We start from the raw sequence: 23,560 nt of genomic DNA, 5'->3' as shown, positions 1-23,560 counted from the left end.
AAATGAAATCAAATCTGACTTTATTAATCTTGGTTAGTATATAGTAAATATAGTGATATATGATCTAATTTTATTGATTTAAACATAACTTTTTTAAAAATTGTCCAACATTTCTCTTTTTACTTATTTATTTATTTGTGTATTAGCTAAAATACAAATCAATATATGATTGGACACCAAAAAAAAAACTCACTTTACAACTATACCTTCCTTGTCCTCACCTCAACGCACCACCCAAAGGCCATAAAAAAAAATCTAACTGTAAATTTGGGCTTTGTAATTTTAAAAGGCCCAGTAAGTATTATAGCGGTCAAAATAACAAAAAGTGTCACGTCTTCAACAATTCATCGCACAGCACATTTGGTCGTCTCTCCACGTGTACCGGAGAAGATGAATGACGACGATCCTTGAAAACACGCCGGAAGAGGTAAAGTGAAACCGAGTCACCAATTTTTTTTAATTTCCAAATCTGGCTGAATCTGTCAGTGCCATGTCCACCATGCCTCCTCAATTCCCTCTGGAGATCCGCTCAGCTCTCCGCTGGGCTTCCTCCACCGTCTCTTTCTTCCGTCCCGTCACCACCGTCGCTCCTCCTTCTTTCCGTCACCGCACGTCGCTTTTTCCACCACCGAGATGTTGTTTCTCTTCTTCCTCTGTTAAGCTCCCCACGAAACCGTCTCTTTGCACTGCCGACGAGCTTCATTACGTCTCTGTTCCTAACAGCGATTGGCGTCTCGCTCTCTGGCGTTACTTGCCTCCTCCTCAGGTTCTCTTTTAAATTCACTTACCACCTTTCTTGCAATTTCTTTGGGATCAAGAATTAGTATTTTCTTCTCTCAGGCTCCTACGAGGAATCATCCGTTGTTACTATTGTCTGGAGTAGGAACTAATGCCATCGGTTACGATTTATCTCCTGGTGTATGTTGCTCTTCCCTTTAATTTACATTGATACGTAATACGTTTAGTGTAGTGAACTACCGTAAGAGGAAGTACTAGTGTACCTTTATTGTTGAGCAATACGGTTGATGTCATTGCAGTGTTCTTTTGCAAGACACATGTCTACTCAGGGATTTGAGACGTGGATTCTCGAAGTTCGTGGAGCCGGGTTGAGTACACGAGTATCTGATCTTAAAGATGTGGAGGACTCTGCTCACCAATTGTCTAATCAGATGGAGTCTACTGCTAGAGCTGCTGCAGGTAAAGATGATACTTGTTCTGATGAAAAGCAGGCTACTGAAATCGTGGACAGTGCACCAGCGTCGGATGTTCCAGTTGATGTTGGTGAAGCCACCACGGCTTGGGACGAGTCACAACTTGTGTCGAGATTGACATCAACGTTCATGCGTTTGTCAGAAAGGCTGTCTGGCTTTCTCAGTGAAGGTCAGTCAGTGTTCATGTCTGCTAAGTTATTTGACAAAATTGCAATGCTTGTAGATGATACACAGCTGTACGAGCGCTTTAATGACATTAGATCGAAGCTTTTGAGTCTGATTGAGTCAAAGCAAAACTCAGGACTTGTTAGCCAAATCAGAGAATTGGCCCAGCGCCTTGTTAATCTTTTCGACGATGGTCAGAAGTCTGTCTCGCCTCCATTGATTGATTTACAAGAGCGCCTCACTACAACCATTGAAGATTTTCAGAAACAACTGGATTTGATAGTTAAATATGACTGGGATTTTGATCACTACCTGGAAGAGGATGTCCCTGCTGCGGTGAGGCAACATTCATCTTGCTGACTCCTTCGCATAATCGCCTCTGGATTTGTTACTGAACTTGGTGTTCCGTTTTTGGTTTGCTATAGATTGAGTATGTAAGAGCGCAATGCAAGCCCAAGGATGGTAAACTATTTGCAATTGGGCACTCCATGGGGGGTATCCTACTCTATGCAATGCTGTCACGTTGTGGTATGATAATATTCATCTTTCAATTGGGTTTTGGTTTTCCATTAGATTTCATTATTCTTGATTACAGACGCTCATATATTTAAGCCGGCATTCATTTCTTCTATTCCATTTTGTTAGCTTTTGAAGGACGAGAACCCTCCGTGGCAGCTGTGGCAACTCTGGCATCATCAGTTGATTACACAACCTCAGATTCTGCACTCAAATTGCTCATACCTCTTGTACGTGACTTTATGTCATATCACTCTACTCTGGAATCTTCGACAAGAATTGATGTGCCACTAAGTTCTTTTGTAGCTAATTTACTATAAACTTCTATTACAGGCCAATCCTGCAGAAGCTCTGAGTGTTCCAGTTGTTCCGTTGGGCGCTCTGTTGGCTGCCGCTTTTCCTCTTTCAACACGTCCTCCATATGTATTATCTTGGCTTAACGATTTGATATCATCAACAGATATGATGCACCCTGAAATGTTAGAAAAGCTTGTCTTGAATAACTTCTGTAAGTAAAAACAGTTGATCCCATTTATATATGTGAGTTTTTAATGCAATATTTTTGAATGTGGTTTAGGTGTATATCTACATTAAGAAGAAAAATAATGAAACAGTTACTATTAGATACCTGAAATGTATTGTCATAAGATTATTTTTGCAAGCCATAGTTGCTTTCTTTATTTCTTGCTTCCTCTATGGTGATTTTAACGAGTTAAGTTTCTCTGTTTTCATACATCTAGGTACCATACCTGCAAAACTTCTTATTCAGCTGACAACAGCCTTTCGAGAGGGAGGCTTACGTGATCGTAGTGGTAAATTTTTCTACAAGGATCATCTTCCCGGAACCAGTGTCCCTGTCTTAGCTCTTGCAGGTGATCGGGACTTAATCTGTCCCCCTGCGGCTGTGGAAAGTATATTGGATTAATGTATAATATGGATTTTTGCATAGATGAACAGCTACACCTACATATACATGAAACCAATCATATGCGTATGCCCAGATATGCATTTCATTTTCAATTCTACAATGCCCTTTTGAGTTATGAGAGACTGTATAGATGGGTTAACTTTTATGATAATTTCCACACTCACCAAATAACTTTTTAAGCTACTCTATACATAGTTGCTTAATATGCTCAATCTCATACATGCCATTTTCACCATTATTACTAATTACAAATGCTTGTGAATATGGCAGACACTATTAAGCTGTTTCCCGAGAACTTAGTCACTTATAAGTTACTTGGAGAACCAGAAGGACCACATTATGCACACTATGATTTGGTTGGAGGACGGCTGGTATGTTATGCCACTCATTTCTAGGTCTCCTATGTTGGAACTTTATTCAATGCTATATCATGTGCGTGCTTGTTTTGTTTCTTAACCGTTTCTCTGATTATCACACTGCAGGCAGTGGAGCAAGTCTATCCTTGCATAACTGAATTTCTTAGTCACCATGATTCCGCATAAGTGAAACATTCTGGGGTTTCCTGTTCCTTGCATGCTATATGCGCATGTAGACGTTCCACTAAGGCGGTATCTAAGAAGTACGTATCAGAAGCGCCTGTTAATAAGGATGTCATTACGGACATTTAGTATCCGGGCAAACTGTACATGAGCTTAGGAGGCAGTTTTTTCAAGTCATACACCTGTGAATTAGGAAAACCATCGATTGAGATGCTGGAAGCTCTGGTCTACTGTTATGGTTTCCATTGTTTTGTTATGGTTACGAGCTTTTAATTTGAAAATTTATCTTTAGAAGAATGTGTGTGTTCCCTTGTACGGCTTCTTTTGGAGGGCTAAAGTTACACATGAGAGCAATTGTATAGGCATGGATTTATGTGGACATTTCTATTAACTACACCAGCCCTACGTCTCAGATAAGGTGTGGGATTACATGATGTAATGATAGATCTTTATTGTCTTGTATTAGACAGCATAGCTCTCTCTCATGAATGATATTGTCTCTCTACCATCATGTAAGACCATACCTAGTTCTTCTCTTTCTCTGTCCACAATTAAATTCGTTGGATTCTATACTGCAGCGTTCTTGCGCACAAATTACCTTTTTCTTCTGTAACGTGATTTCAGGTTTTGACCTGCGACAAGGAGTTGTCGATACTCTCTAAAATCATTGAGAAACTTCACTAGATGGAGAATTGCCTGCTGTGATTAGTATAGTACAATTCTGACTTCACTGATGATTTCATGTGTTTGTGTTTGTGTTGGTGACAAGAAATGTTGCAGCTATATGGGTTACAAAATCTGGACCTGCGGAGTGCCTCCCTATCCCTTGCACTTAGTGGCATCAGACAAACAACAAAAAGACCACAAACTGACCCTTTGCTTTTTGGTAATGGGTTCTTGTCTTTTGTCTGTTCCCTGTCTGCAATTATGTCTCTTAACTCTCCTGACACTCTTTGCCTTAGCTGCTTGCTATAAATCCACATCATTTTCACCTTTTTATGTATCTGTTATGTGGTGATTAAGCATTTGTTATAGAAAGCAACAATGGACTCAGACCCACAGGGTTTTTCCCCAAGTTTTCCCAAGTATCATCCATATTACCCTCTGACCATGGAGTGTGGAGGCCTAATCGATTTAGGTCTCAGCCTGAGAACCATACAAAATGAGACTTACCTCACATCTGGCCACAGTGAGTTTCTTTGCTGCTTCCGTTAGTATTTATTTCCCTTACCTTAACAGCTAACATTAACACATAATTGAAGTTAGAAATCACCATTTCATTTCTTTGGTAATTTTCTCAACACTCTGAGACGGTGCTTACTTATTACATGTGGTAAAGAACATTGTAGTAACGAAGGAGACAGACGGAAGTGGGGTTATGTAAAGGTCACTATGGATGGGTTTGTGGTAGGTCGCAAGGTTTGTGTTCTTGATCATGGAGGCTATTCAACTCTTGCTCATCAGCTCGAGGACATGTTCGGTAAGGTTTTCATGGGAAACTTTTCTTTCCTATGCATGGGTGGGATGCAAGTGCCTGTTTCTTTAGTTGCAAAGATGAGTAAGTTGTAATGGTTTTGCAGGGACGCAGAGTGTGTCGGGACTGAAGTTGTTTCAGATGGAGTCTGAGTTCTCTTTGGTCTTCAGAGACGAAGAAGGTATCTGGAGGAATGCTGGCGATGTTCCATGGAAGTAAGCTCTTAAGGCTATAAACAAACTTGTAAATTACTGAAATAAAGTGTTTAAGCGTTTTGAGATTGTGCTATCACAGGGAGTTCGTAGAAAGCGTAGAGCGGCTGAGAATCACAAGAAGAAACGATGTTATACTTCCCTTTTGAAGCTTCTCCTGTCTCTCTTCACTCATTGTTCTAATTTGCAAGTCAGCTCTGATCTTTGATTCTTGTATCGGAAACCAAAGAAAAAAAAAGAACCACTAACAAGACTTGTGGCTAAAAGGATATAATTATTCAATTGTTAGTCTCTTTTGTATGAGTTTACTTCTTCTCTCTGAAAATCACAAATATCATCCACACAGTAGACAGATGATCGAATCACCAGCTAGCTAGATACAGACGTATAAAGTGTTTATGGTTTGTAGTTCTCTTGCGATTCCTTAAAAGCCTATCCTCTTGAGATAGAAGAAACAACTTGGTGATATAATCTAGCTCTGATAATAACGTAGCATTGTTCAATGTTAAAAAGTTTCATTGTTATATGCGTTAGCAAACAAGTTTGATCGATGTAAAGTTCGTGGAGGCAAAGATCTCAGAATACGCGAAGTACACAACACAGAGATAGAGTGGAAGCCAAACTCAAGTGCGTGTGAGCTAGTATAATCAACATAGATTTCAATTCTTCCATGTTTCAGTAGTAGCATATTGTTACATGGAAGAAATACATGAAAAGTGAGGACTGATGAGGATGAAAGCTGTCTGAATAATGGAGATGAGAGAGTTCAACTTTGGCAACAATGGAGATCTCTCTATTTCTTGTATATTTTCGTAATCGAATTTGTTGGAACTTGGAAGTCTACGACGTTATCTTTACACGTATGAGTGACTGAACCGGTGGCTGATTACGATGACGTGATTTCCATAATTAATTATCACCCTCCAAAATACAGAAAACATGCATATATATAGTATAAGATATAAATAATAAAGACAGATATGTTATATTGTTATGCCGGCCTAATATTGTTACAAGTCAATGACTCATGGCACTCATCCATTCATATCTAATACTCTTACAAACCTAATCTGATCCATCCAAAAACTCCATTAATCTAATGTATATCACTAACAAAAAAAGGAAATGAAACGTTTTATTAATTTCAGCCTAATCACAAAGAGGTACTAATTTGGAATATCCAATGAAGTCCACGTCAGTATCCAATCGGGAAGGTTTGACCAAAAACGTATAGAGATATTACAAGAGTACAGTGTGTGCAAATGCATTGGATGTACGCGGCGCCTCAACGCCTCAATGAAAGGTCTATAAATAACTAAGAGAAGTAAGACATAACCATACAAATAAAAAAGAGAATTAAAGTCTAAAGACTATAAACAACAATAGTAATACCAATTCTAATTAGAAAATGGTGGTCGCTAATGATCTCTCGTCCAAGATTATCCCCAGAGTTCTCATCGTCTCTCGTCGGACTCTCCGCAAGAACAAGTACGTGGACTTCGTAGGAGAATACCATCTCGATCTCATTGTTTCCTCCGGTGCCGTCCCTGTCATCGTACCACGTGTCAATGGGATCCATTCTATGCTCCACAGCTTCGAGCCAATCCATGGCGTCCTCCTCTGCGAAGGAGAAGACGTCGACCCTTCTCTCTACGCCGACGCAGAATCTTCGTCAGGTCTCTCTCCGGAGGAGATGGATGAGATCAGAAAGGTGCATGCAGAGGACATGACCATCGATCGAGAGAAAGACAGCATCGAGCTGACTCTGGCCAGACTCTGTCTCGAGAGAAACATTCCTTTCTTAGGCATTTGTCGTGGCTCTCAGATTCTCAACGTTGCCGCAGGCGGAACTCTTTACCAAGACATAGACAAGGAAGTTATGACCACGAGTAGGACGAAGCATATAGATTACGACAACTACGATGGACATAGGCACGAGGCTAGAATCGTGGAGGAGACGCCGTTGCATAAGTGGTTCGAAGAGATGGATATAATGGTGAACTCGTATCATCATCAGGGTGTGAAGAGACTGGGGCAGCGTTTTGTGCCGATGGCTTACGCTCCTGATGGTTTGATTGAAGGGTTTTATGATCCTGATCGATATGATCCAGAGGAAGGTCAGTTCTTGATGGGTCTGCAGTTTCATCCTGAGAGGATGAGGCTTTCAGGCTCTGATGAGTTTGATTATCCGGGATGCGCTTTAGTTTATCAGGAGTTTGTGAAAGCTGTGACAGCATTTCAGAAGAAACAAGTAAACGTAGGAGAGATGGAGATGAAGAGGAAAACCAAGACGCTCGTCAAAAGCTTCTCTCAAACTGAGTTTCTAGAGGTCAAGACTTCAGAGATCCGTTTGTATATATGCAGGCTTTATGTTTTGCTATTGAATATTGGATTTTCTGACATGGCTGAAATGAATCATGCAGGCAAATACGGTTCTAAGCAAGCAACAAGAGAATAGGTTGAAGCAGATGGGAGCCACGGTGAGGAACTCGTGTGTGTATATGAAAAGGATGAAGAGGAAAGAGGAGCAAGAGAGAGCAATGGACAAGTTGTCTGCTGAGCGGCTGTCTGATCTGGTTTCCTTCCATCATATGATGGCTCGTCTTTGCTCTGATGCCATCAAGAGAAAGCTGCTAGAACCAACAGATAGGACCATTGAGTTTTCCTCTTTCCTCAACTATTAGCTTTTATTGCAAACACAAAAATAAGAAAACTAGCATTCTGTGAACTTACAGAAGCTACCAACTGAAAAACATTGACGGCATTCTATATGTATGGTTTCCTCAGGACAATAATCATAAAGAGTTCCTTTTTTATAACTTCCTATATCCTTTTTCGTCCTCATAGTATGTAATCATATCATCACCGTCGGCAGAAGAAGATGAAATCAGGATGGTTGACTTGACGCAACCTCAGCCAATTGTCTGCGGCTTGGAAGAGGGAGTTTGCGACCTGGTGACCAGAGCCCCCCAAGCTTGTCCATACAGAACCTCTCAACTTGTATGAGGCGAGACCAAAGACAGGAAGCTCCATCTTCTCAACACTCTCTCTTGGCTGCACCGCACACATGGGCTGTGTTGTGATGCCTGCACCTACAGGAACCAAAGAAAGATAGACTTAGATAAATAGTGAATATATCTTTACCCAAAAGCTGTTATTCTGACAAGGCCATAGCTAGAATCAATGAACTAGTGGTTATTACTATCAAGCAACGCTGGAACCAATCTTACCTTGTAAAGGTGTGTGAAGGGAATGATAGGTCAAGAAACAAGCATCCAGATCCTTGACCGTCGGTCCTGTGGGTATTTTGTAAATTGGGTACCTGCAAAAGTATAGTAATGGATTCTAAGAGAGACGATGGGGTAATGTGGAATGTGGAACCAAAACACATATGCAGGTCACACAAAGAATCCATACCATGCCACAGAAAACCAGCTCGAAGGTAATAAATCACAGCTTCTCAGCGTCTTCAGCTCGGGAAATCTGGAGGCAAGGTCAGACATCTGCAATGGTAACAACTGAATAAGACAGCTATGGGAATTGCATTTTTGTAGATCAAACACTGGTGTATTTGATGCTTTGGAACAAACGGAAGAGTTGTTGCGTTTGACTAATAGCATTATTTTCATAAATTAAACTTTGATGTTACATCAACTGTTTGCTTTTGATTGTTACAAGTTATCTGATAACAATTTTTGTTTAAAGAAGCTCAAAACGTCAATAAATACATCTGTCATTAGTCATTACCTAACTTCCGTGTCGCCTCATGCAAAATTTATTTCGAAATATGAGACATTTAACATCATAAACATGGTCATTGATTCCTTTTGGTTTCTAATAACTTTTGTAAATGCCTTGATGACTTGATACTCAGAGTTAAAATAGACAAACCTTGTCGGCAAAGGGTTCACGGATGTACGGAAGATCACGTTCAAGATACTCAAACATCAAACGACCTTGAGAGCTTAAAGGCTCGCCATCATCACTAGAAGAGTCTTCGTTATGCTCCTTTCTTAATGAGAGTTGGTCCATTCTAGCAGAGATCTGTTCTTTTGAATAACAGAGTCCTCTTTCAGATTCACTACTGCTTCCTTCACTGCTTGAATCCCTGAAATCACTTTCGCTCTCCTCACCTTGCCGCCTGCAGTAAACAAGAACACACACATTGATAAAATAACACCCAAATGACAAAGACTCGAGCTTTACACTGAAGGCACACTTCATGTTCAAGAACTTGATAAGAACATAATAAGCTTGAAAACTTGTTACCTTGGTTGAAGAGATGAAGTGAAGGCATCAACATCAGCATATACTTGAATGCCGGAAAGGGAAGGCACGTAGTATTGAAAGACACGATCTTTGTTGTTGTTGTTATTCAAAGTGAGAGGAACTCCAATGCCATAAGCACTCCACTCAGCAAACGATTCCCAAACATCTCCAAGAACAAAGTAAGGAACTTGCAACTCAACATCACTACCTCTTCTTTCCTTTATTGTTGTCTGCTCATAAAAAAATTCATATCATTCAGATGAACAAGCTACTGATTAAAAAAAAAGGTATTGACCTGGTTGACATGATGTATGTATGTACCTTAGAGAAATAGTGGGCAGGCACAGATGGTGTGACCGACTTCAGAAATCGTTCGACATTACTTGAAGACGCCTCGGAAACATTGGGTTTGTGCAATGCAGACCCGGTATCGCGTTCCTTGGAGTGAATCGATCCGCAGCCATTGGAAAGGTCGCTCTGAGCTCTCTGCAGCTGCTGAGTCAACTGAAATCCAGCTCCCAACATCTCTTTCTTAGCTCGGACACCACCACAAAGCAGATGAACCGGAATCAAACGACAACAAGTGTGGATTTTTCCGACCGAACTAAACAGAAACAACACTTCTCTCACTACGATGGCAAGGTTTCTATACGGACAAGAGATTACGAAGTAGCAACTTAGATTAAAAAAAAGGTTCAATCGGAGATTCGAAGAACAGGGCAAATCCCAAAAACCGAAGATCAGACTAAGTAGGCGAGGTTTAGCGTCCGAATCAAAATGAAGGTAACGATGAGGGAGGAGTGGTTAGAGAAATGGGAATGGAATTTGAGAATTTTTATGGAGTTTTTAAAGGATTTGAAGCAAATGAGAAAACAAGAGAAGAGTTAGAGTTAGAGAGAGAGAGAGAGAGAGAGAGAGAGAGTCAATAAAAGGGGACTCTTTAATTAAAGAATTGAAGCACCTCCTATTTTTGTTTATTTTTCAAAATCGACCCTTATAAGTCATGATTAGTTACTTTTTGACCTGCTTCTTCTTAATCGTTACTAATACACCAAAATACTTAGTTGACTGCACCACCTTCGTCGAGTATGTTTTTTTTTGTGTATTAATTTGGGTAATCTTATATATATATTTTATTATATTATATTATATATACATTTTTGGAGATATTTATGAAATAAATTTTGGAGTTGGAACTTATTTAAAACCATGCCATTAACATTAATTTTACAATTATTTTTTATTTTAAATAATATCAAATTTGGAATCTAATTTAAAAAGATTTTCTCCTACTCAAATTTTCAAAAGTATCGGACCAACACCCATTAGCATTAAATATTTTAAATTTAATTAACTCATTCTCTAAAAAACTGTTGATAATAACTTATTTTCATGTGTTTGAAAGTCAAGTGATTAAACTGTTGATAATAACTTTAAATATTAAAAAAATTTGGGGCTCGAACTAACATAAATTGTTTAAAAAAAATACTTCTTCACCTAAGTATTTTTCAGTAGCTAATATATTAATATATAAATTTTTGATCCATACTAATAAGAAACAATTGATATAAATCAAACTTTACAAAAAAACGCTCGACTTGCACAACTATGAATACAAAAGTGTTAAATGATATAGAGATAAAACAACCAAAATTACAAAGTCAAATTATAGTATACTCATATAATTATAAAAAGAGAATATATTATGTAATTATGTAATACATAATATATTATGTAATACTATTATCTCTACATTGTAAATGAAAAAAAAAATCACAAAAAAATATATTTGTTGACTAAATTAAATTTAGTGAATAATACGGATAGATAATGGAAATTATACACTACATAATGTATTGATGTAAAACTATAGTAGATTAAAAAATACAAAATATTATATATATATATATATAATTAATATAATAATAAAAAATTATTTTGTATTTTTAAACAAAAAAATATAGTTCAACGGTGTGCCGCAGCTGAATATCTAGTTTATTACAAAAATAAACTGAAAATTTGAGAAATTTATTGAAGCTCAAGTAAACTAGGATATCTTTAATTGGAAATATTGGGTTTGTAATATGATTTTAAAACAGAAAGGAAGAAGTGGAAAATATGCATAATAAAAGGGGTTTTTAACAAATGAGCCGTCTATAACTAACGGTGAAGGTGGATACTAGATGCTATTGATGCGTGAGAAAAAAATATATACTTGGCATATTGGAATCTTTAAATTGGACTTCTAATAATTATCTTTCGGCATACTTGGCAGAATAAGATGGCTCTTCGTATTTCATCCTTTTTGAGCGGTATAAGTTCATAGAAAAGAAAGGATCCAAGGGTGAGGAGAGAATATTTTCCAAGTATAAGCTACGTTTCAAAGTATACTTTGTAAATCGACGCAGGGACTGAGAACAGTATACTAATGGTATGGTTCTCTCAATTATAAATACTCAGAAATCAGGAAACCAAATATGTCAGACGAATGCAAATATAACATCAGAAAATGAATTCATGTACGTGGACCCTGTTATTATTGCATTCTTATTATTAAAAAAAAAAAAGTGATGTTATTATTAGAGGTAGAGGATGTGCACATGATCGATACATTATAGTGTCATTTTTTTTTTCCCGTACCAAGAAGCCAAGAAGGCCACTAGAAACAATTGATACTGCTAGTGCAAGAGAAGTGGCAATAATATAAGTGAGCTATGTGTTTAAAACTGTAATGACTTAATGTGTGAGGTGTGTGTGTGTGTCTCCTTGTGACAGATAGTGTTGGTTGACTTGTGGTTGTAGTCACTTTGTCGATTTTCCAAGACTATGCTGACTCAGCCGTTAGTCACTCACCCTTTTTTGTCTTCTCTCTCGGCGGCGCGTAGCTAACAATCGTCCGACGAACTATTTTCACTACGTCATTCTCCGGCGTTAATTCTTCATCACTTGTGGCGTTTTGACAATGCTTATTTGTTGGAGTATGGACCATTATTATCAACAAAATGTTGTATATCCAAGTCTAGTTCTCGAATAACATACTCCATAAGTTTTTTCTACTGGATATAAACATAACAAACATTGCCAAACTTTTTATTTGACTACTGACTAGAGAAATTTCTAATTTAGCATTATCTATTTTCCAATTCTTTTTGGTTGGGTCAACAAGTGGAAATTAGTAATGGGCCTATAATAAAGCCCATTATGAAAGGAGTCGGAGGAGGGAGAACAAGTATCGACGCCGGTCAAAGCGTAACGGCGTCGTAATAAACCAGAAACCTTTGCCGTTTCACATCGGAAGGAGGGAAGCTCTTTTTTCTGTGCTTAGATCTTCCCTCTCATTTGGATCAAGCTTCAAATTTTTATGCTTTATTCGAATTTAAAATGTCTTTGCCACACTTGTTTCTGTTCGTGGGTTTGCTGAGCCTTGAAGCTGCGGCGTCGGTTTCGCCGGGATCGCGCTCGATTCTCCGAGACATCGGCATCAACAACTCCGATCAGAAAGATAACGCTGTCGAATTGAACGCTACCAACTTTGATTCAGTCTTCCAAGACTCTTCCGCCAAATATGCCGTTTTGGAGTTCTTCGCTCACTGGTCAGTTTCCTCATTCTCTCTCTCTCTTGAACAAATCTGAAATAAAAATCCAACCTTTGGGTTTGTTTAGCACTGGATCTTCTGATTTTATCCGGAAATAACTTTAACTTTGCTCCAATCCTAGTCTTTTAAATATAGAACGTATTAGTATTATTGACAAAGGAGTTTGTGCCGTACTGACATTGATCATGCTTTTTTTGTCTGGCTCAAGGTGTCCTGCATGTAGAAACTACAAGGTAATAACTTCATTCGTTCTCGTCTTCTTCTCTTTCGTTATTCAATGCCTTCTCTTGTCAGTCCTGTTTATATTCAATGCGTGACTCTGCAGCCACATTATGAAAAAGTTACAAAGCTATTCAATGGAGCAGACGCTGTACATCCTGGTGTCGTTTTGATGACCAGGGTTGATTGTGCTTTAAAGGTACTTGGATTCCCTGTTTCTCTTATTTCTTCATGTGGATTGTGAGTTTAAAGATTGGGGCTTGAAAACTAAATCTTACTGTGTTGTGAATAGTACGTTCATTCTAATTGTTCCTTATGACTATTCCGCAGATGAATGTACAGCTCTGTGACAAGTTCTCCATCAATCATTTTCCAATGCTCTTTTGGGCTCCTCCCAAGAAGTTCGTTGATGGCAGCTGGAAACCTAAGCAAGAGAAAAGTGAGATTAGCATAGTCGATGAATGGCGCACTGCTGATCTTTTGTTGAGCTGGATCAACAAGCAGATAGGCAGGTACGCATACACTGAAATTTCATGTCGACCACTTAAGTTGGAGTCATATCTATTGTATTTATAAGGTAGAATTTAGCAATCTATTTCTCCTTTATATTGGCTAATATCAAAACCCTTGTAAATATATTCAGTTGGGTAACATTGCACTCAAATCTGTTTTCTTGTCCATGTTGTGCAGTTCTTACGGCTTGAATGATCATAAATTTGGAAATCTCTTGCCAAATATATCTGACCACGAACAGGTCTCTCAGAATGTGTTCTGCCCCTAATTTTCTATTAGTGAAGTCTTTTGTTTAATACAAACAAATTAAATAGAGCTGGTTGTTGATTTATCGCAGATTTCTCAGGCCATATTTGACATTGAGGAGGCAACTGAAGAAGCTTTTGGTATCATTTTGTCGCTTAAGGTGGAGAAGAGTTTTTTCCCTTTTGTTGTATGCAAACTAAATCCCTTTCAGCCTTGTTTATGAGTAGTCTTTATGGCCACAGGCAATCAAGTCATCTGAAACTGGTACTTCGTTTATCAGGTTTCTGCAGCTTTTATCGGCACATCATCCTTCAAGAAGGTAATAATTTCATCTTTACATTCCCATTTACATTTTGCTGCTCACTCATTTTCTCTTATGCCTAATCAACTGTTGAATATTTTCAATAGGTGTCGTAAGGGCAGTGCTGAAATTCTCGTGAATTTTGATGATTTATGTCCGTCAGGCGAATGCTCTTATGACCAGGAAGCTGGTGCCATAGATACCCTACGAAACTACCATATATGTGGGAAGGATATTCCTCGGGGAAATTACGTGAGTGCCGCCCAACAGACCACTTTTTTTTTGCTCCTGCGTTTAAACGCAGAGAAACCTAATTCTTTTGTTTTCAACTCAATTTCATATTTGGCAGATGTTTTGCCGTGGCAGCAAGAACGAAACTAGGGGATTCAGGTAGTCTTTTGCAAAATCAGTCTGTTGTCATGTACTGTATGATTCATGGAGAAGCTCCTGAGCTGTTTTTAAATGATTTGACTGCAGCTGCGGATTATGGGTTTTGATGCATTCACTTTCAGTGAGGATTGAAGATGGAGAAAGTCAATTTGCATTCACGACCATTTGTGAGTTCATCAACAACTTCTTCATGTGTGATGATTGCCGTCAGCATTTTCACGACATGTGCTTAAGGTAAAAAGACATATCCATGGGTTGGCTAACAAGCTCGATTTATCACATTTTCACATCTAACAGCTTACCGACAGCGTCAAAACTCCCTTGAAAAAAGCACGTGATATCGTCTTGTGGCTGTGGAGCACACACAACAAGGTCGACGAGAGACTCAAGAAGGATGAAGAGTCTCTGGGAACAGGAGACCCCAAGTTCCCAAAGATGATATGGCCACCGAAGCAGCTTTGCCCATCGTGTTATCTATCGAGCACTCAGAAAAGCATTGACTGGGATCATGATGAAGTCTACAAATTCTTGAAGAAGTACTACGGAGAGAAACTGGTGTCTATTTACAAGAAAAATAGTGTCAGTGCAAGGAAGGAGGAGGTGGTTGTAGCTGCAGAAGAGATGGCAGTGCCTACCAATGCTCTGGTTGTGCCAGTGGGAGCTGCATTGGCCATAGCACTTGCAAGCTGCGCATTCGGGGCGCTCGCCTGCTACTGGAGGACGCAGCAGAAGAACCGGAAGTCGCACTATTTAAAGAGATATAGTAGTAACTATATGGTTATGAACACATTCGGTAACAGTGAAAGCGAAAGGGAAAAGGAGAGATGAAATTACTGAAACAAAAAGCTCACATGATTTAACATTCTGAGACTGAGCTTTGTTTTTTGTTGTAACTTACAGACAACAGATACAAAGACGTTGAGGTTGAGATGCCAATGTCGCCTGCTTCAGGTCCCTTTTCTCTCCTCCTCTTACAGATTGTATAGATTCTTCTCTTCAAATTTTGCAATATTCAATACACCCTTGGACATCTATATGTCTTACCGGAATAGCTTCTTAATTGGTTTTGGTTGGGTTTCTTTGTGGAAAGAGTTTGTTGATTCGAATACCAAAACACGGACATTGTAGCCTGAACCAGTTTCTTCAAAACTGTATTTTTTTCGTTTCTCTCTCATTACCTATCTTAGTTGATGATCTTAATACAAGCTCACCTGCAACTATCAAAGTAGAAGCCATTTCCAGAGACCCCTGTAAGCCTCAGAATGGTATCACCCTGTGCTCTCAAATCTTCTATCTACTTCTCCACATATGTATTATTTACAATATGATTCCCGTTGACTGTCACAAATGCCTTCCCCGTCTACCCAAGCCTGAGCTTTATAGCGCAGCCGCAGTCTTCATGCTTTCCCGGAACTTCTCTGCTGTGAACTTCCAACAAAACGGCACGATCTCCACTAGAAGAGCCAGCTTGCTTCCACAATCACCATGAACTTGTTAAAAGCTCCTTTCATCATCTTCTCTTGCAGTAGAGACGAGACCCTTCCCTACCTTTCACAAAGTTCAGATCAAGATTGACCTTGTCCGTGCATCGATAGATAAGTAATGACTAGGTGAGTACGGAGAACCAACAGAAGGATTCCTAGTGAGAGAGCCTGCCCCTGCGTTACCTTGGAAGTGGGTATAACCACAATGTTCTCGAGCTTGCCTAGTTGGAGAAGCTGGTCGACTGCATGTTTGACGACTTGTAAGCTGTCATTCGTTTTAGCCCACCCTGCCTTAATCGCCATTAACATACAGACCCCTTTTCCCTCTAGTTTTACCTACTAAAATACACACGGACAACAATAGGATCACAACGAACCCGAAAACAAAAAAAAAATTCGATAAATTCTAGCAGAAAAATCCAACTTCTACGCGGTCTGCAAATCCAATATCCCGAACGTGTTACACTTCACCCACAAAATATGTAATTTGAAAGTCTTGGAAGAAACGAATAAGTCGTCAACTAATAAATATTAATTATATAAGTAAAATACAAAAGCAGGTATAACATTTTATAACATGAAGAGAATTAAGTAAGTAAGTAACTATTTTAAAGTTTAAACTAATGGTGATTAAGCTTGGGAAATATTGCGAAGTTTAAATAGTGATTAAGCTTCGTTTCTAAATGATAAGTAACAGTTAGGAAACGTTCATTTCTGATTGAGTCATATCATATAGCACTAAACCAGGCGCCTCTATGTTCCAAACATAAAACAGTAACTTCTTCTTCTTCTTCTTCTTGCCTGAAACGCTGACTAGAGTCATCAACAAGACTTGTATACCAACCGAACCAGGGCCTTTTTCCACATATGGTTTGTTGACAACCATAAATCTAGCCCTGTTGACGTCTGCACTGACATGCAGAGCCGGTTATAACTCTACATTGAGTTTAATTGTTACTTTGTTTTCCTATACCATATGAAAAATTAATGATTCAGTACTTTCGGTTTCCCTAAAACCATATGAAATCAAATTAGGATTCTTTAAAATACAAATCCAGATACAGTACATTGTCTTACTATTTCTCTATTTGTATGTTGAAAATAACTATTTCTTTCTTTAGTTTTTTAAAAGAAGTAGTTATTACGAGATAAAACAACAAAGAGAAAATATATATATATAATCTTTACGGATCATACTACGTGAGCGGCGTCCAAAAGCCAAAGAGCTAAATCGAGGATACGAAACGCAAAAACGGCAGAGGAAACAGGAACGCTGACGAGGAGAACAAGCATCGTTCCAAACGCGACGCTAGGACGAGAGTTCATAAGAAAAGTTTGGAGAAGAGAGATTGCGTCACATATAGTAGCGTCGTAGTTACAATATAAACGCTTCTCCCATTGCATCCAATGAGAAGGAGGTTCATAGTTCCGCTCAACCATCTTCATCTCGTGGATCCGTTTCCTAAGGACAACCATGTTCTCGTCCACCGTTCTTCCTCCTCGGTAGTAGTCAGCACACACGGTGGTTGAAGTTCGTCTTCTCTTGGACGTTCCGGTGGCGATCCTTTGTGATGTCCTCAATGGGTGGAACCTGAGTGGCGACGATGGGAACGGGATCAGTACTATAGCTTCCATGTTTCTGTATTGCTTATGAGAGACAAGTGGTGGGACGAGCCGAGGCGTTTATTTTATAAGGGAATTGTTTCGGATAATATTTAATAAAACGGCTATGGTTGCTTTGGCTTTAAGCAATTAAAAATATATGATTAGCGCGTTACCTTATCGTAGCATTGATGGGGTCACTATCCGTCACGTTCCATACAATTTCACCTTTGTTTCTTCTCAATTTCAGCTTTACACGTCTTTAACAAATTCGTCGACACGGCCAAATCTAGATTACATCAAACTTAATACTCTAAAGAAGAAAAAGATGATCGAAGTTAATTTGGAAATATCATTAAATGTCAATCACATTGTACAGTACTACTCTCCTCATAATTCTTTCAACCAATGATTATATCGTCATTGACCTCTTCTTTGTTTATATATTTTTTACAACCAAAAAAACGTACGAATCTTACGATTAATTTAATCATGGAGTTCTTTCATACTTTATTATAAACATTAATTTTAAGTATTACTGTATTAGTAATGGTGGAGTGATGTCATAAGAAAAGAAAAGAAAATAAAATAATGGTGAGGTGATGAGCACTGAAAAGGACACGGACTGTACACTGTAGTTAAATGGGCTTCGTTGCTATCTAACCTATGGGCTATGGTATGGCCCAGTAGAGATATAATTATATACAGTCTGCCCTAAGTGTCTCAAATTTTGGCAATATATATATAGGTGCTAGTTTCACAGGTTACAGAAGAGCCGTCATTAGTCTGCTTTCAATCATCTTTAGCAAAGGCTTCGTTTTTTTCAAAATTGTTCTTCAAATTTCTATAAATTTTGTTTTCCAGAAAAGTGAATTGGGAAAGAGGCAAAAATAGGGGAGAGATTTTTAATCGATAGCTCTGAAATACCGGTAGGTTCTCTACGGGGTGCCCTTGCCTCTTCTTCCCTAATACCAAAAAAAATGGCTTCATAGTACGGGTTTCTATGTGCTTTTCATTGTCTTTGAGTAGTTTTTTTCTACTCATGCACTTTGAATCTTAATTCACAATCCCGCCTCCAATCGCCATGACATGTTTTTTTTTTAAAAAGTTTTATCAATATTTTGAATTTTTAAGAAAACAATTAGATCTTAATCATCCCATAGGTTTATCCAAGGTTCAGAGTGAATAGATCAGACAAATGATGAATCCATAAGCAAAAGTTATCAATTCGTACTAAAATGAGTTTGATGAAAACATGAAGTAGATTAGAATCCGAATCTTAATTCAAAATCTAACACACAGCTAAAAGTACAGAAAACACAAATCATGTTTGGATCGAATGGTAAAGCTTGACGAGATCTTCACCACCGAACAAGCCTTTTCCCAAAACCCAACCTTCAATCATATCCCTTGAATTCACATCTTTGTCTGTCGGAACAAAATGACCAGCATCCGAAACCGCCACGTGGCTTAAATTTCCCCATCTCTGTACATATCCAGCGACAGCACCGTCGCCGTCCTTCCACACACGCCTCTCCGCCGTCGAGAACTTCTCCAATCCCGACCAGTTCATAGCCTTCATCCACTCTTCCGTCGAAACGACGCCGTCTCTGAGATCCAACATGCCTTGGTACAGCAACACTTGAGTCCTCTCCAATACGGATTCCACCATGAACTTGACGCTCTTCATCACGTCCCCACGCAACACATCTTCTACTTCATCGCTGCATTCTTCAAAACGCATCGTTTCGCTCACTCCCAAAACACGCTTAGCTTCTCTCTGGTTCAGTAGTTCCACGACGAGGTCTGTTCTGTAAGGAATCGAACGTTTCGTGTTGTAGAGCGTCGCTAGTCCCGTCATGTTACTCACTATGTTCAACACGTCGCTTCTCGCGTCTGCTGCTTCACGCCATTTCTCGGACTTCACGAGAGCCACGGTTATCTCCTGCGCTTTCACCAGTTCAACTCTCTGTTTTGCGTTGACTAGACCCGAGTAGTAGACGTTGACCGCATGAGTCTGGACCTGTGTCACCGGATCAGTCAGCCCGTTTCCAATGGCTAGTCCTTTTAGATTCACTTTCCCGTTTGGTTTCTCTTTAAGGATATAGTATCCAATGGCTGGAACGTACTTGCCAGCGTAGCTCTCGCCGGTGAAGTAAACCGGTCGGTTTTCAAAGCCTGGGTTTTGCTCAAGGAACTCCACGAGAGTTGCGTAGAGATGCTCAGCGACTTGTCTCTGATTTGTGGGTATGTTTTCTTTTGAGGCGGCGATGCTGAATCCGACTCCTATGGGGTTATCCACAAAAAGTAACCCGAAGAGACGGTTCCAAGCGCCGGGGTTGCGCTCTAGCTCTGTGGCACGTGAAACTACGCGCCAAGGGCCAAGCTCGTAGAAGTTACCAATCATGGAAGAGCATCCTGGCCCACCTTGGAGCCAAACGAGGAGCGGAGTGTCGGGAAGAGGTGTGGTCGGCTTTTGGGCTTCGTAGAAGGCATAGAACATTGAGGAGCCGGGGGAGGGTTTGACCGGGAGGTAGCCGGATTTAGTGGGGAGAGCTTCATCGGGAAATAGTGGAGGAGGCGGAAGAGACTCGACGGAGACGGAGAGAAAGAGAATGGAAAGCAAGAAGAAGAGTGTAGGGACGTTCTCCATTATCGCCACTTGCATCTTTACATTAAGATTCCTTTGTATTATTTGACTGCAAAAACATTACTTTTATGTTGTTTGGATTATCTTGCAACCAATGTAAATGTGGCTACATTTTTTTATGGTTTTTTGTTGTTGTCAACATGTAGTTATACATATAATTCTACATATAAACATGAATTATTTTTTTTTATATATGTTTTTCATAATTTATACTAAAATCCAAAAAAGTACTGTGTTTTGTCTTCTCAACTGATGTTTGTAAAATGTTGAACTCAATGAATGATAATCCTTTCAGTGAAAAAAAAAAAAAAAAAAAAAGTTGTAACTTGTAACCAATGTAACCTGGCAAAGAACATTTTTATTGGTTATATTTGTCAACACGAATGATTTTTTGGTTTACAGGTTTTCAATTTTTAGATTCTTTCGATAATTTATTAATTAGAAGAAGAAGAAGAAGAAAATAATCCAAAATTGGGGCCCAAAATTAAAAGCTAGGATAGGTCCATTAAGAAGGTAGACTATAGAAAGCCTTATTGATGTTTTTTTAACATTTGCTTACCATTGCAAATTTGGTTCTAAATCCTATCGAGTGTTTAATTTTGTCTGCTAAATTGATCACAAGGTGTTCGATAGAATACCTGAAAGAGTTCTTCCCAAAGGTTTCTTCTTACTCCTTTCGAGTAAGTTGAATTTGTCGAGGCTGAAGATGACGATATTGGATGTTTGCTCAGAGATTTTGAAGATACAGAAGCTACGACGGGGTGTCTCTTACGCTGGATTCTATTGCTTCACTGCTGCTCTCACATTCTTCTATACGAACAACACGTAATGTCTACCTACGGGATCTCTAATTTTTCTTCTTCTTACTCTTCAACTTCAATGTCTATGGCTTTGTTTGGGGTTCTTATCTTAGTTGATTTAATGTACGGATTCGAATGTTTTGTAGAACAAGAGCAGGATATTCCAGGGGAGATCAGTTTTATGCATCTTACCCTGCCGGCACGGAACTTTTGACCGACACAGCTAAGGTTATCACAGAGATATTTGTGTTGTCGTTTAGGGTTATATATATATAGTTGATTTGTTCTCTGTGATTGACGAACTGGGTTTGGTTTAAAGCTGTACAAAGCGGCGCTTTGGACTTGCTATGAATCTGAGGATTGGGGTCCTGTTGAGTTCTGCATAATGGCTAAGCATTTTGAGCGCCAGGGAAAATCTCCATACGTTTACCACTCTGTAAGTTTCTTCAATATCTCTAAATTGGTGTTAGTTAATTGGGCTTAACAGTAACGTAGTCTCAATGGTGCGGATGATATTTTCTTTGAAGGTCAGTTTCCATAGATAGTTCTCGGTCTAGGATTTTGATGGTACAAAACGTTGTGTTGCCATATGTTGATATAAATGTTTGTAGAATCATGTGAGGTTAGAACTCTAGAAAATAGACAACCTATTGTGTTGAGCTCTTTTGATTGTGTGAACGCAGCAATACATGGCTCACCTTCTTTCTCAAGGCCAACTCGATGGAAGTGGCTAGTGGCATCCAATGATTTATAAACAACTCTTTTTCTCAGCTTTGTATCTAATTTTTGTTGTAACAAAACTGAACCTTGTTATCTCGAACACTTGTAATGCCATGGTATAAAACCCGGAGAATGGACTGTTCTGATCCGTGCTAAGAAAAATAAGAGCACAAAATGCCTGTAAAAAGGCAGATTTAGACAATTGTTTTATATCCGTTGAACACCTTCTTTGTTCCCATCCTGTTGTATCTCATGTGATAGTATTTGCACCACTTTCTACGTGAACAAGTCACTGCAACAATGTAAAGAACTCTCGTTTTGTATGTGATACCAAAAAATATCAATACGATTTCTACATCAAGATTTCAAACTGACCTCAGCAGGAGCAAATGAGCAATTTACATCCCAAACTTGACATATTGGCAATTGAAACAAAACAAAATATATTTGGCAAATTGGAGCTAGTACCTTAAAAACAAAAAAAAAGAAAAAGAGAAAAAGACACTCTGTTTCCGCCTACAAATGGGCCAGGTCCATTAAACAAATAGTATGGATATTAAAAGCCCAAATAGTAGCGAATAATGACTAAAACCCTAAGGCCTTGTCCGCCAAGATAAACCCTACGATCTAGAACCTTCCGTCTTCTATTGTGTCCTCTGCCCTCTCCCCCAAATTAAAAAGCTCAAAGAAACCCTAGAAATTTCCGATTCATCCGGGAGAAGAAGAGATTGAGAAAAAATGATGAAGCGTCTGATCCCAACGTTCAACCGCATCCTGGTTAAGAAAGTGATCCAGCCTGCTAAAACCGAAAGCGGCATTCTCCTCCCCGAGAAATCCTCCCAGGTAAAAAGACCGATCTAATTTCACTAGTTGATCTTCTTATGATTATTTGGCCTCCCTCAAAGATCTGAAATGATGGATCTTTTTTCTCGGTGGTTACAGTTGAACTCAGGCAGGGTGGTAGCTGTTGGACCTGGATCAAGGGATAAAGACGGGAAATTGATTCCGGTCTCTGTGAAGGAAGGCGACACTGTTCTTCTTCCAGAGTACGGCGGCACTCAGGTCAAGCTCGGCGAGAACGAGTAAGTTTATTTGTATTTACCCCTTTCTTCTTGTTTCATTTGTATTTACCCCTTTTAGATCATTAGGATATGGTATAATTGTCTTAAAACTTTGGATACTATCAAAAAGACCCATGATGTTTTAGATCATCTAAATCAGTTAGTCCCCTTATTATCAGTTAATTTCAACTCTTGATCAGTTAATTTCAACTCTTGGATCAATGGAATTGAGTGCCAATTTCATTACCACTTTTGTATATTGATCAGTTAATGAAGAACTAGACTCTCTCAGGTAAAGGAACTTTTGCTTTGTGTGATTGGATGCAGGTACCATCTGTTCCGGGATGAGGACGTCTTGGGAACGTTGCACGAGGATTGAGAAAGGCTAAAAGCTCGCCAACAACGACGGTTGATGTTGGTGTTTGTGTTATGAGAGGGAGAAGTCATTTTTAAGTTTAGTTTATCTTTGAAGATGTGGTTGGACTTTGTCTTGAATTTACTCTTTATGAAACTGTCTTTGAATTGTTACAAATGGGTATCAATCATATGGATAAAACCCGCAAGTGTTATTGCATCTTCTGATTCTAATATTTCGTGTTTTTCATTAATCTGTTGATGCTGTCCGCCTACGTTTAGGCACTAAGTTCTAATAATAGCCAATGTA

General features: G+C 39.0%; 9 protein-coding genes and 1 pseudogene across 39 annotated transcripts; 6 read left to right on the top strand and 4 right to left on the bottom strand.

The window, feature by feature from the left end:
• Positions 1-229: 229 nt before the first annotated feature.
• Positions 230-3,895, top strand: LOC104740191 (uncharacterized). 17 transcript variants are annotated; one of them, XM_087484641.1, is made up of 10 exons: positions 331-766; positions 841-918; positions 1,038-1,197; positions 1,435-1,712; positions 1,802-1,904; positions 2,022-2,122; positions 2,226-2,400; positions 2,633-2,764; positions 3,091-3,191; positions 3,303-3,895. In XM_087484641.1, the coding sequence occupies exons 1-10, from the start codon at positions 491-493 to the stop codon at positions 3,360-3,362; spliced, it is 1,464 nt and encodes a 487-aa protein (XP_087340767.1). In that variant the 5' UTR covers positions 331-490; the 3' UTR covers positions 3,363-3,895. The 17 variants fall into 17 exon arrangements, 14 of the variants coding, with proteins under 14 accessions (XP_010459027.2, XP_087340760.1, XP_010459026.2 ...); XM_087484640.1 differs by having other exon boundaries at positions 333-766; positions 2,633-2,803; positions 3,091-3,215; XR_015580118.1 differs by having other exon boundaries at positions 344-766; positions 1,038-1,380; positions 1,513-1,712; positions 2,633-2,818.
• Positions 3,737-5,348, top strand: LOC104740192 (auxin-responsive protein IAA34). 9 transcript variants are annotated; one of them, XM_087484645.1, is made up of 7 exons: positions 3,737-3,871; positions 3,984-4,072; positions 4,140-4,245; positions 4,395-4,548; positions 4,699-4,839; positions 4,940-5,048; positions 5,128-5,348. In XM_087484645.1, the coding sequence occupies exons 3-7, from the start codon at positions 4,144-4,146 to the stop codon at positions 5,192-5,194; spliced, it is 573 nt and encodes a 190-aa protein (XP_087340771.1). In that variant the 5' UTR covers positions 3,737-3,871; positions 3,984-4,072; positions 4,140-4,143; the 3' UTR covers positions 5,195-5,348. The 9 variants fall into 9 exon arrangements, with proteins under 9 accessions (XP_087340771.1, XP_087340774.1, XP_087340769.1 ...); XM_087484648.1 differs by having other exon boundaries at positions 4,383-4,548; XM_087484643.1 differs by having other exon boundaries at positions 3,984-4,245.
• Positions 5,349-6,340: 992 nt separating this feature from the next.
• Positions 6,341-7,864, top strand: LOC104740189 (putative glutamine amidotransferase GAT1_2.1). Its single transcript, XM_010460721.3, has 2 exons — positions 6,341-7,374; positions 7,469-7,864. The coding sequence occupies exons 1-2, from the start codon at positions 6,454-6,456 to the stop codon at positions 7,727-7,729; spliced, it is 1,182 nt and encodes a 393-aa protein (XP_010459023.1). The 5' UTR covers positions 6,341-6,453; the 3' UTR covers positions 7,730-7,864.
• Positions 7,383-10,280, bottom strand: LOC104740190 (uncharacterized). 3 transcript variants are annotated; one of them, XR_015580691.1, is made up of 7 exons: positions 9,636-10,253; positions 9,315-9,544; positions 8,937-9,186; positions 8,463-8,548; positions 8,276-8,367; positions 7,779-8,137; positions 7,383-7,678 (listed from the first exon to the last, which is right to left on the bottom strand). XR_015580691.1 is itself a non-coding variant. In XM_010460722.3 (6 exons), the coding sequence occupies exons 1-6, from the start codon at positions 9,837-9,839 to the stop codon at positions 7,908-7,910; spliced, it is 1,092 nt and encodes a 363-aa protein (XP_010459024.2). In that variant the 5' UTR covers positions 9,840-10,280; the 3' UTR covers positions 7,714-7,907. The 3 variants fall into 3 exon arrangements, 1 of the variants encoding a protein (XP_010459024.2); XR_015580690.1 differs by having other exon boundaries at positions 7,383-7,675; XM_010460722.3 differs by lacking the exon at positions 7,383-7,678 and having other exon boundaries at positions 7,714-8,137; positions 9,636-10,280.
• Positions 10,281-12,286: 2,006 nt separating this feature from the next.
• LOC104740188 (sulfhydryl oxidase 1) lies at positions 12,287-15,609 on the top strand. Of its 4 annotated transcripts, none has more exons than XM_087485392.1 (11): positions 12,287-12,907; positions 13,119-13,143; positions 13,236-13,328; positions 13,460-13,641; positions 13,820-13,883; positions 13,980-14,048; positions 14,131-14,207; positions 14,297-14,441; positions 14,539-14,579; positions 14,667-14,813; positions 14,888-15,609. In XM_087485392.1, exons 1-11 carry the CDS (start codon positions 12,696-12,698, stop codon positions 15,405-15,407), a joined length of 1,575 nt encoding a protein of 524 aa, XP_087341518.1. In that variant the 5' UTR covers positions 12,287-12,695; the 3' UTR covers positions 15,408-15,609. The 4 variants fall into 4 exon arrangements, with proteins under 4 accessions (XP_087341518.1, XP_087341519.1, XP_087341522.1 ...); XM_087485393.1 differs by having other exon boundaries at positions 12,347-12,907; positions 14,877-15,609; XM_087485396.1 differs by having other exon boundaries at positions 12,411-12,907; positions 14,667-14,746; positions 14,877-15,609.
• A 92-nt stretch (positions 15,610-15,701) lies between these two features.
• LOC147927890 (putative ribose-5-phosphate isomerase 2 pseudogene) lies at positions 15,702-16,487 on the bottom strand (annotated as a pseudogene).
• Positions 16,488-16,575: 88 nt separating this feature from the next.
• On the bottom strand, positions 16,576-17,778 carry LOC104740187 (uncharacterized). Of its 2 annotated transcripts, XM_010460717.3 has the most exons (2): positions 17,261-17,778; positions 16,576-17,030 (listed from the first exon to the last, which is right to left on the bottom strand). In XM_010460717.3, the coding sequence occupies exons 1-2, from the start codon at positions 17,696-17,698 to the stop codon at positions 16,992-16,994; spliced, it is 477 nt and encodes a 158-aa protein (XP_010459019.1). In that variant the 5' UTR covers positions 17,699-17,778; the 3' UTR covers positions 16,576-16,991. The 2 variants fall into 2 exon arrangements, with proteins under 2 accessions (XP_010459019.1, XP_019090783.1); XM_019235238.2 differs by lacking the exon at positions 16,576-17,030 and having other exon boundaries at positions 17,069-17,776.
• Positions 17,779-18,908: 1,130 nt separating this feature from the next.
• LOC104740186 (serine carboxypeptidase-like 50) lies at positions 18,909-20,551 on the bottom strand. Its single transcript, XM_010460716.3, has one exon. The coding sequence runs from the start codon at positions 20,331-20,333 to the stop codon at positions 18,990-18,992; it is 1,344 nt and encodes a 447-aa protein (XP_010459018.1). The 5' UTR covers positions 20,334-20,551; the 3' UTR covers positions 18,909-18,989.
• A 299-nt stretch (positions 20,552-20,850) lies between these two features.
• LOC104743314 (uncharacterized) lies at positions 20,851-22,037 on the top strand. Its single transcript, XM_010464410.2, has 4 exons — positions 20,851-21,140; positions 21,262-21,343; positions 21,435-21,551; positions 21,799-22,037. Exons 1-4 carry the CDS (start codon positions 21,022-21,024, stop codon positions 21,847-21,849), a joined length of 369 nt encoding a protein of 122 aa, XP_010462712.2. The 5' UTR covers positions 20,851-21,021; the 3' UTR covers positions 21,850-22,037.
• Positions 22,038-22,359: 322 nt separating this feature from the next.
• LOC104740184 (10 kDa chaperonin, mitochondrial) lies at positions 22,360-23,504 on the top strand. The gene is made up of 3 exons (XM_010460715.3): positions 22,360-22,678; positions 22,778-22,917; positions 23,224-23,504. Exons 1-3 carry the CDS (start codon positions 22,574-22,576, stop codon positions 23,273-23,275), a joined length of 297 nt encoding a protein of 98 aa, XP_010459017.1. The 5' UTR covers positions 22,360-22,573; the 3' UTR covers positions 23,276-23,504.
• Positions 23,505-23,560: the final 56 nt, after the last annotated feature.

Source organism: Camelina sativa, chromosome 14 (genome assembly GCF_030686135.1).
Source record: "Camelina sativa cultivar CO46 ecotype springtype chromosome 14, ASM3068613v1".
NCBI classification, from domain to species: domain Eukaryota; kingdom Viridiplantae; phylum Streptophyta; class Magnoliopsida; order Brassicales; family Brassicaceae; genus Camelina; species Camelina sativa.
Note: the sequence above shows the minus strand (reverse complement) of the source record. Positions and strands in the feature narration are given on the sequence as shown.